Genomic DNA, 11,785 nt, shown 5'->3' with positions numbered 1-11,785 from the left:
TAAAATAAAAACCACAAAGTTGTTAAAATAAAATCCAAATTTTCTTAGCAGAGAAATTAAAGTTTATTTGAATGTAGCATGTGGTATATAAACATATTGATTTTTGAAGTTAAAAGTGTTCTTCTTTTTATAAATATGTTTATGAGATTTTTTTCTTTAGAAGCATTCAATAGGTTTAATACTATAAATTTGTTTTAAAATAGTATGTTGCTAAAATCTGAAACCACAGTATTCTATCAGGAAATTTGGCTTACACATTCAGAGATTTTTGTCTCTGTCCTGAATTTTCTGATACTGACAAAACAACAACTTAACAAACACTGAGGTGGATACTGACCGAATATTGTGCTTTACAGCATAGAATATCTTACATACATTCTTTTTTCTAGAATACACTTTCAGCATTTGAAATTATAAAAAATGAAATTAAAGCAAAACAGTAGAAATTGGCACACAAAAAGAAAATATCATGCATGTGGAACACTGTGCTGTTTTCAGGTGATGCTTTTCCTGTTTGTTCTTGATTCTTATCATTCAACTAATTCCAGATAGAAGATAAACATGTTTACATAAATGGTATCTAATGTTACACAGTGGATGTGGTTTATTCCTTACCATATTTCTACTGTACATGAGAGAAATCTGGTAATCTTCAGCTGAGGTCAAAGATTGTCATATCAATGTGATATAAAAATTTCATTTTGTAAGTTATATTCAAGGAATGTAATGATGTGATTGTTTTAAAATTTAATGCATGGTTATTATCCCAAGAATAGCCAGATTAGTTTAACACATACTGACAGATGGTTAGTGGGCAAAGAGAAATCCATTAATAACCTGGCACACAGAGAAGCATTAAAATATCACATATCTATGCACTGAAAATGATTGCAAATTATATTTGCATTATGTTTTGACAAAAGAGATTTCTTTCCGCTGGCACACAATAGTCTAAAGGTACCTTAACCCTACTATGACTTAACTTGCATTATTCAATTCAATACACTGCTAAAAATGGATATTCTGTCACAGTTCTAGCAGTGCTGGATGGTAAATAACAAATTATCTGCTTCTCTGGTTTGATTTTAAAGTTAATTAAGGAGTTTAATTTCTGAATTTTGAAATTGTTGTTTCTGCAGAGAATATTCTGTTGACAGTATATTTAAGAGCAAATATTTCTTTTTATGCAATTCCCTGTTGGAGGTGTTTCATAGTTATTTTCATTTACTTAAAATATAAAAGCTTTTTTAATAAACTTTAGCATTCCTGACAACATAGAAAGGAAAAAAGTTTTTGAAATCTTATACACCTCTCACTGCAGTATTTTATAAATAACAGATACATGTTTGTAACAAACCCAAAACATTCAAACATTGAAACCATTTTACTAGATTTTATGTATTAGGCATAATAAAGTGATTCACTTCTGCAAACTTTTCTGATTTTTGTGATGCAGGAAGACACTTCTGTGCTGTAATAGTGTGACAGCTTAGGGATAAACATTGTCTGTAAGGGAGGGCTGCTGAGGTGTGTGAAGTCTGTACTGCTCCTGGAAATGTTTGTTGCCTTCTGAGACTCCACTCAGTTCAGTTTCACGATAATTTACAGTCCTCAGGGCAACTTCACAACAACAACACATGCTCCAGCCCTGCCAGTGTTGACAGGAACTTCCTAGAAAGCGAAAGGAAAAAGGAAAAGAAAAAAAGGAGGGAACATTTTTAGCAGCATCCTATGGATAGGACAAGAAGAAATTACTTTCAGATTATTAGGAAAGCAATTTGTTTATTCAAACTGATGTAATGCTAAAAAGAATTAGGTTTAACTAAGGTATGAAAACACAGTTTGGGCTTTTTGGCAAAATTCAGCAGCCCCTGAGTTACAAAGGTGTAGCCTGATGCTGTTCCCTTGACATGTTCAAAAGGCCTTCACATCCAATGTTCCAAAACCACAGACTGCGTGGCTGCAAAAGGATCTTGGCAGTCCATGTATTTCCTCTTGGTCTCAGTGGGGAGGCCCATAAATATGAAAGTTTGAAGGTGCCTCCAGAAGAGGGTATTGATGACAAACACACCAGATCTACCAACAGTGAATTTAAACACTTCAAACCCAAAGTGATTTGTGCAATCTGTTTTGCTTGCCCATGCATTTCCTCCACCCCTCAGTCTGAAAAGTTTCACGTGGTTATTTCACAGGAGAGGAAACTGATATATTATTCAAGCCCACCTACAGTATTGCTGCATCCTGACGTGTCGTTTTTCACCAGACTGGCCATAATTTCACAGTTATTTGGACAGAATTATTCCTAGCTGCAGGAAGAGCCTCTATAATTTCTTGTGGGGGTGCTGAAATTGTTTCATAGGTTTTTTAGTTGTAAGTTTGATGTGATTTGGACTTTAACCCTAGCCAGGTAAAGTTCTTATCTTGGATTGTTCTTATCAGAAGTTGATAAGGGTTTCCAAGGCAACCTAATCCTCTGCCCAGAGTTTCGGTCATCCCATTGTCTTTCTCCCTTATCTCAATGCATCTCCCCTCCCCACCCATCATCTCCCAGGCCCGAGGAGAGGTGTCGGACAGTGATTGGTGGATCTCCCAGGACCCCATCCCAATTTACCTGATTCGTTAATGTTGTGTATTGCATTTGGCCTTACCCACCTTGCTTTGTTTCATTGGTCTTGTAACTTGTACCCACCCCTGAGATTTCTGGTGAACAAAAACTCCCTGCAAACCAGGCCCGGGGTCACTCTCCAGAGGCACAGGCCTGGGACCAGGGACTGCCCCTGTGATCCCCAAATAAAACCTTCTTCCTGAGCCTTGAGAGTGTCCCCTCTTTCGAACCACGGCCGTGACAGCCAAGGCAAAGGTACTGCGGAGCCAAGACCCACGCAAAGGTACTGTTGGGGCGTATCAGAGCTAGCAGGGTGGTCAAGCCGAACGCTGGACTGGCCTGAGAGACAGATAGGCGAAGCAACAATTTCTGAGGCATCATTTGTGTCCCCATTACCTCTGTCCACTCATTGTTCTGAGCATCATAGGACTCCACGGTGTCAAGGTAGGAGTGGCCATCGTAACCCCCCACTGCGTACAGCCTGTCCCCCAGGGGACAGATCCCAACCGCATCCCGGGGCACGCTCAGAGGGGCCACTGTGGTCCAAGCATCTGTTTTGGGGTCATACCTAGGAAGTGTGGTGATCAAAATCATCAGAAAAATGCATGGTGGAGACACATTTCAAGTTTAAGTTACTGATGTTCTCTTGTTTTCTCCTGTGATGCTGTTTGGTTTACACCAGGAATGAGAACTGAGATGTGATTCAGTTTTTGATTTAGCCACTAGAGAGGCCTTCAAGCACATGGAAAATGCCCGTTTTCACTTTTTCATTACAGTTTCTCCATTTCAATTACATTAAGCCATCAATGCATTTTAAACACAAATGGGACCTGAGGGAAGGATAGCCTGGCCACCAGTTGACTCAGCAAAGTTAATTTCAATATATTCTTATTTTCTTCCTCCATAAAGCTTTTGGTTTTCTGTTTATTGTCAGAATTAATGTTTTCAGAGAGGTCTACTATAAAAGAAGTTAAATATCTTGTGCAGTAGCTCTATGTTTCTCACATGAAATATGTGGCAGCATCTTACATTAATATTGATTTTATTTCTGATCTATTCTAATACAAATTACAGCAAATTCCAGGTAGTTCCTGCTTTGCCCCATCTAACTGAGAACCTAATTTGGCTGTTGTTCACAGCAGGGTTTAACATCCACTCAGTTTTCCTTTCTTTTCCCCAAATGACAAGACTTTGTGATATTTCTTATATTTTTACAACTTTTATCAGTATCAGTCAAATTATTGGAAGAACAACTGCAAGGTATTTCAATCCTACAGTACATGGCACAAGCAGCCTAAACCTGAGTTCTGGCACTTGAGAAATAGAAAGGTCACATCTTGAATTTGTCTCACTACTTCAGTTGCTTTTACCTGGCTCTTGGGTAGCTCAGGCAGAAGGGAGGAATTTGCTGCTGAGGTTTAATTCTTTTGTTATCACAAAATTATTGGAAATCAGTTATTCCTGCTCAAAATATTACTTTAAAAAGACGGAATATGTTTTACAAACACAACATTCCAGTTGCGAAAATAATTTATTCTGTAATTCCTTCCCAGAATGTAAACAGAAAAGAAAAAAAAGCAAAATAATTTCTTACCTCTCCACGCAGTCGGACAGGCGGGAGCAGTGGTTGGAAGCAGGAGCATCATGACCTCCCACGGCATACAAAAACCCATTGTAGGTGGCCACACCAACACCACCTCTCCTCTTGGACATGGAGGCACATAAACTCCACTTGTTTGTGTGAGGATCAAAACACTCCATGGATTTCAGGCAGGAGCTCCCGTCTCGCCTACCAACTGCATACAGCCTAGGATAATGAACCGCAAGCAGGCAAACAATTTCAGTCTTTATCCTCCCACTAATAATAATTTTATCTGGCTGACTTCATTCAGACCATGTTAAAATTGTCATTATGCCCATTATTTGCTGTGCTCTGGAATTTCCTTTACTCAAAGGCTTTTGTGTGTTAGATGAAGTTATATTCTTCACTTACAGTGGAAATGTTCAAGCAGCCACATATGAAAATTAAGCTAAAAAATTCATGTCAGGTTCTCTAAATGTAAGCAATAGAAAGAGTTGAATTGAAAGATGCTGCATATGTTTGAAATGTATGGTAGCATTCCCTGGGACAGTTACAGAATATTTGACATCTTATCACATTAAAAGTTTTTCCTGTGCAGTTAACTTTAATAACTTGAATAGATATCAAAAACATATGTAAAACATATATTAAATATATTTTCCTCTGAGTCTGTATTTAAGAAAATCTTCTGGACAGAAGGTATAACCTTGTGTCACCTTATCCGTTCAGCCCAAAGGCACTTAGCAAACAAATGGAGATTTAAACAGCTGATGTTGGGGCAACTTGTAGGAATAAATTGTTGTAATCCCTGTTAAAAAACATCAGGGGTTGTGGCTTTTTGTCAATGAATTTTACAAAGCCTGAACTTCTTTCTGGTCTCAAGCTAACTTGGATGCTGCTGGACTAGAATGGAATGTAATAGAAGATGTGTTCAGGTGTTGAGTGTGCTGGTTGAGTCCGCTCCCTTTCAGACCCTTTTTATTGTTTTCTGCCATGAAATTGAATTTATTTAGTGCAGCTTATTAGAGACCTAGGGAACATGTGGACTTACTCAGAGTAAATCACGTAAACCAGATCAGCTGAATTTTCCTTTAGAAGTGCCTGTTTTATTCCAGAGACTTAAAAAGCTTTCAAACTTCTCTGGTGCATATTTTAACTAGAAGCTTCTTCTGTTCACCATTAGAATAATAAAAAATCCCCAGCTCTCTCTCTCCCCTAATGTTTATTCACTTGATAAAATTGAGTTTGGTTGTGCAGTTTGTTGTCTGATCCATACAAAACTTGAGGCTTTGATTTATTTTGTTTTCACATCATGCCATTGATACAGCCTGCTTGTTTACACACCTTTCACAGGGCAAGGAAATCTCTGTATACACAAAGTGATTGCTTGGGATCCTTTGTTTTCCATAACATGTCTGCAAACATGGTGGTGTTTCCCATTCTCTAAGGAAAAGACCAAATATAGCATTATTGACTGATGTTTTCAATGGACCATTTATTGGTCCAAAAGTGTTGCTCCACAGATATGCAAAGGCTTTTCTGGGGGGGGTTGAACAGGAAAAAATATGGTGTGATTTAGGGAAACAGGAAAAGGAGAAGCATTCTCTTGGTTGAACCGCAGCAGTAGCACTGTGATGGACATTTGATCTCCTGGTATGCCAGAAATTACATCACCAGACTAACAGACGTGATTTAAGACCTGCTGGAGACTGTATCAGCAATGATTAAGAACAGAGTCAGGATCAGACTGATTTCCTCTTTGACAAAGTGGTTTCCTGCATGTTGTTGCTGTGGAAGGCATCAACAGGAGTTTGTGGTGGAGTATCTGCTGAGAACATTTCCTCTGAGGTACAGAACGGACCTGGAGAGGCACTTCTGCCTCTCTTGGACTTGTGAGCTACGATTTGAATCCTGCCTTGTATGAATGCGAACCCCCAACTTGCATTTACATATATCCCTTTACTAATATCTTTGTTTCTGCTTTTTACCCTTCTCTTTCTCAGGAATTTACAAAGTGACCAGGGAAGCCAGTGGCAAAGTTTCCAGGTAAATGCACTTGTCTGCCTATAACTGTGTTCCCAGCCCCTACAAACTGCTAAGAGTTTCCTACAAGTTTAAAGAAAAAATGTTGGCTCAAACCATATCCTCCATAACCTGAGGCCTTTTACAAGGCTCTTGTAAGATCCACACAGTTGTCTGCTCCCATGTAAAAGGGCTTGAGTGGATTTTGTGTATTTAAGCAAGAGATGGAGGGCAGAGCAAATCTGGATAGGATAAGATTTATAAGAGGCTGTTTATTCCATACCTAAATAATAAACTCATCTACTTTCCATTAAACACACCATACACCTTCAACATTTTAAAAATTGGCTGTGAATTTGTATGACGAAGACTTTGTCTCCATTCACATTAAGTCTATTTAGACACAATGATTTTAAAGTGTAAACATAAACTTGGAATTTTTTTTTTAAGTAGCTGATTTTATATCCCCATATGTTATAGTCTGTAAAATTCTGATGTGCATGTAATAACATTGCTATAATTTAAAAGGGCTGAAATGTGTTTAAAACCTGACTGCAGGTTTGAAATCAATTTACTACACAGCAGAGGAAAGGCTTTCCTTTGTATGCATTACATCTTCTCTTTGTTTCCTCGAGGTCATTAATAACCATAAGCCTGAAAACAAAATTTAAGAAGCTGCATATCCAAGGGAGGAAGCAAATGAAAACCCAGAGAGAGGTTTTCCTGTTGCCATACTTGCTGTTGAGTGCTGTGACCCCAACAGTGCTCCTTGGGGTGGACATGCTGGCCACGTAATTCCACTGCCGCGCCTGCGGGTCCCAGCGCTCCACCGTGTTGAGGTAACTCCACCCATCGTGGCCACCAACTGCATACATTGGTCCTTCAAGCATTGCTACTCCTTGAGAGACAGAATTAGGGACAAATTATCTCCTGGTTTCAGTGGCCAGCAGCATATTAATTCTGTATGTTAATTCCCTGTGTGCAGATAAGCAATTTCAGCTCGTATTAAATGAACTGAAAGCTGCCTTTTCAGTGGGAAGAATAAATAAAGATAAACAAGCACTTCACATACAGTGTTCTTCTAAATAACCATTATCTTTTGCCAAAAGATTAGAGGAAAGCTGCTTTAGTTCTGATGTTCTCTTATTGGACTTTTATCTCTCTCACTTCTGGTGACCTTGCTCTGAAACAAATTTGAGCCCCTAACAGGGAAACAATGTTACTCTCCTACAAAAAGGCAAAACTTGAGTCAGGCAATGAAAAATATGCCCAAACCAACAACCTCTCCTAATTCTGAGCCAGCCGAAACTCTGAAGTGCCGCCAGCAGGAAGCCTGGGTGGGTGGGTGGGTAGCTGGCTGTCCTTACCAGCTAAAGCACCACAACATTTTAAAGCCTTTTGGATAAGAGCTGGCTCCTATCTGCTGTCCTCGAGGCACAGGAGACACAACTTGGCTGTCACTGCAAAGCTCTGTGTGGACAAATCCTGGGCCACTGTGCTTCTCCAGAGAAGGGCTTTGGTGCCTTCCCTTTGGGAGCTGCTGCTGCTCTTTGCTCCTTTTGTTAGGCAAGGCAAAATGTTTCAATCCAGCTGCTTAAAAGTTTTCTAAATCTGTCTTTCAGGCCTAAATATACGTGGCCTGATTTCTTCAAAAGCACCAACTCTCCACAGAATCTCCCTGAAGGTAACAGAGGCTCTAAGTGTGAGACAAACCAGGCACAGATTGAAGCCAAACTTTGTGCACTCAAATTTATGGCTGTGGCCTACCTGTTGGGGAGAATTATGCCCCTGCAGTTAGGAATTATAAAGATTTCAATGACAATTATTTCATCTGTTTAGTCTTCTTCCCCTTTGCCACGAACTAGTATTTCGTTCCATCAATTTTGTGCTCTAACTGGTAAGAACACTACACTACCCTTTCTCCACCAAACAGTAGAGAAGGTGACATAGGTCACAATGGTTTGCCAAATAATTCTGGATCAATCTTCCTCTATTATCCATAAAAATAAAAATATTCCATGTCATTTGAAGTTACTGATGATTTCAAGCAACACCTGTTTCTGTAACTTAAGAGAAGCTAGCTTTTTCATAAGGTCTAGGATATATAAATTGTTCAGAAATCATCATATTCCCTCTGTTGCAGTCTACTCATCTGTAAATTTAGCCTTATTTTTATAGTTCTGGAAAGAAATTCTATATTTCATATTCATATTATTCCTTCAGTGTGAATAATCTTAAGGATTATTTTGCAGTAAAAAAAGCATAGATACTAAGCCATGGCAGAACTCTGTAAAACTTCTTGTAATTGCAATATTAGAACTGGTAAAGTTATACTTATTTCCATATACTGTTTTCTTCAGTGTGGGTAATGCCCTGATCTGAATTACAGAGGTGATTGATATCTCTGGGCTTAATTCATCATATATATATATATATATATATATATATATATATATATATATATAAAATCAGGTTGTTATTGTATTGTGAATGTATCCCTTGGCCATTAAATCATGTGAGGAGTTGATTATTTTCACTACAGCTTATATTTTGGAACTTCCTATGAGCAAAATTAACTCTGGAAGACCAGTTCTAGTTAGGTGAATACTAATAAAATCATAAAATTATGGCAATGGGCAAACCTCTCTTTGAAAAATGTCTTCTACAAATATTGATGCATGTCACTAAATACTGTTAAAAGTTTCCTCAGCAGTGCTTGAGTCAATCAAACCCCATCTATGTGTGCTGGGAGGCATTTGCAGAGGCAGAGTCCCTCTTACCCAGGCCATGCCTGTGTGTTGACATCGGGGGCATCACAGTCCAAGCCTTGGTGACAGGGTTGAAGCAGTCAACGATGTTGGAGGTTTTGAGCCCATCCCTGCCCCCCACGATGTAGAGCTTGTTGTCAATCACTGCAACCCCAAACTGCAGCCGCCGGCTGTTCATGGTCCCAATTTGGATCCAGCTGTTGGTCCTGAGGTTGTATTTCTCAGTGGTGGTGGTGCCTGTGAAAAACAGAGACAGTCATGGAGGGAGCAGTACCCAGCAGTCAGATCAAAACATGATTAAATTATAAAATATTGAAGTTTTGTGTGCGAGATTTTGCTGTGAACTTCAGTTCTCATGTGAAGTTCTCATTCTTCAGTTCTCTCTAGTGAGTAAGCAGCATTAATTGCATACATGATTGGCAAGTCTATGAGAATATACTAGTGGCAAGAAATGGAGAATTGTGGCAATTTTTCTTGCACTGCAAATTTTGGAGGTAAGTACCATGAAAGTAGGTGGTTTGTGGGTTTTTTTGGGGGGTTTCTTTATATTCCTTATGAATACAGTGTCTCACAACAATCTACTCCTTAACTATGTTTGTGCCTAAAGCATTAGTGATATTAAAAGCAGACTCCATGTACCTGTCTGAGGAACTGGACAAGCACCTTCAGGAATCCTGTGGATATTTTCCCTTTTAGGATGAAGTCAGGCAGGAGACAGGGCTGTGTGTGAGTGCACATCTGGTTCCCACAGGTATCTTCCCTGAGGCTCACCTGTGCAGCAGCCCTGCAGTAGCTGCTTGGCTGCTGTAACACATCAGCCACATTTCCCATTTTTTCCAGGTCACTGGACCTCCAGTAACGTTTTTACTGAAACTCTTCATAAGGCATGAGCTCTCTGCCATTCAGCACCGACACTTCTCCACGCACTGGCTCCCATCATCATTCAGGAGCCATAATTGCTCCTCTGAGAGCTGCTAAGCACAGCGAGAGCACGGCTCACTAAGATCCAAGGCAGAATTTCCAGTGCACCCTGGAGCTCAAATTCAGTTCAGTCAAAGGCAGCCAGATGAGGAAAACAGAGCCGATTGTTCCTTGCCTGGGATTCGAGACCACACAAATGGTGTTTTGAAGATAACAACAGGCAGTTTGTGGCTAAGAAATTATTTTTACAACAGGAAAACAACCATGCAATAAAGCAGAAAAGAAAGATAGGATTTGGTTTAGAGATCTGTTAGGGATCACCTGATGTACTCCAGAAATTCAGTGAAATAAGAGTTTATCTCATGCTATCTTTTCTTTTATCTGTATGCTTTTCCACATGCATAGGTTGAGAAAGAAACTACCAGCTCCATCTGCAATAAAAGACAGAAACTCTGCTTACTCCCCTTTATTCAGAGCAGCTTTGCCTGTTCTTTCCATCTTGTTATTCTGTTTGCTGGTCTTTGCTTTGATTCTTTCTCATTTATTCTGTACTAATACATGAATGCCCCAAAGTTCTCCACTTCAAAGGAAATCTCTCACACTAACTAAAACACAGGGAAAATGCAGTCAGGTGTAAGTGTGTTCAGACATACCCTGTGGGCTGTAATTTTTACAGAGGCTGGAAGATTTGAAAGTCACAAAACTTAATGTGGTTTAGGCAGATTCCCATTTTTCAAATTCCTGGCCCAAAAGTACCTCTTTGATCTTCTTTTGATCACTGGAATTTGAGATTTGTCTTCATATTCCACCTGAGATAAGCACAAAGACAAACCTGGCGTTGCCTGAGACACCAAGGCTGGTGTCTGCCTTTATCACAGGCAGTGTGTTATTGCCAGAGATGAGTTACTGCCTTCTCCGAGCTGTTCTTCCAGTGCATCCTGGTCTTTCTGCTGTTTCTTGATCTCCCAATCCAGCCCAGGTTTCAAATCTGAGTCAGAGCTGTGGAGGACAGCAGGGAGGAGTGGAAGTGCTGTTCTTACCCATCAAAAGGGAAAAGTTCAAACAATTGGCTTCACTCCAAGGTAAGAAGTAAGAGAGACACCAACAGGAAGTGCAGCTGTTGACTGAAATAACCCTTTATTTGCATAATCTTTACTAGGAAAAAATGATTGGAAAATTTTATTCTTATTTTAGGGGAAGATAGTTTAAAGATTACCTGATTGTCTGATATAATTAATAAATTCTCAGTATCACTAATGAATCTACTTAATTGCAACAGATTAACTTCAATTTGCTGAATTGTCCTAGGAACGAGTGTTTCTGTGTTGGGCTGGCGATGAATGTGTGTTCTGCACTTGATTTGATTGCACAGAGATAGGGAGGTAGCTCTGCAAGGTCTCTCATATTGGGAAAAATCAGTCATCAGTGAAAGGAATAAAAATTAGAAAACTCCTAAGTATATGTTGAAAATTTAGAGTGTTAAAACCCTTGGTTATTGTATAATAAGTGTATTAATGTTTTAAATGTTTTATAATTGTAAATTTCTGTAGTGTGGCAGTAGAAAGTCACGTTTATACTCCCCTGGAGGAGCAGGGGGGGGCTCTTTGAAGGCCAGCAGCCCTCCCCCGAGCACCCGAAAAAGAAAAGGAGCCCCCGTGGCTGCCGGCGTGCCACCCCCCGCCCCGGGTTGCTCGCTCTGCCGACAGGCCAGTCCGGCCCGCTTGCCTCGGGCTGGCCCGACCCGGTCCCATGTCCCACGCAGCCACCGCGGCCCAGCCCGGCCCCATGTCCGGAGCGGCCACCACAGAGCAGCCGGCTCACGGCGCCCACGCGGCTCCTGGAGCGGCTGGCTCTCAGTGCCCCCGCCGGCGCGCGGCCGCCGCCATC

General features: G+C 40.2%; 1 protein-coding gene across 1 annotated transcript in view; it reads right to left on the bottom strand.

The window, feature by feature from the left end:
• Window positions 1-244: 244 nt before the first annotated feature.
• LOC310922031 (kelch-like protein 4) overlaps window positions 245-11,785 on the bottom strand; it is a 61,372-nt gene continuing 49,831 nt past the window's right edge. Inside the window, 5 exon segments of the mRNA XM_083882315.1 lie at window positions 245-1,671; window positions 3,002-3,173; window positions 4,200-4,412; window positions 6,945-7,107; window positions 8,990-9,214. Coding sequence (XP_083738441.1) covers window positions 1,612-1,671; window positions 3,002-3,173; window positions 4,200-4,412; window positions 6,945-7,107; window positions 8,990-9,214 — 833 coding nt within the window. The 3' untranslated portion in view covers window positions 245-1,611.

This window comes from Zosterops lateralis (assembly GCF_965231275.1).
Source record: "Zosterops lateralis genome assembly, chromosome: W".
Taxonomy (NCBI): Eukaryota; Metazoa; Chordata; class Aves; order Passeriformes; family Zosteropidae; genus Zosterops; species Zosterops lateralis.
The sequence above is the reverse complement of the archived record's forward strand: the minus strand, read 5'-3'. Positions and strand labels throughout refer to the sequence as shown.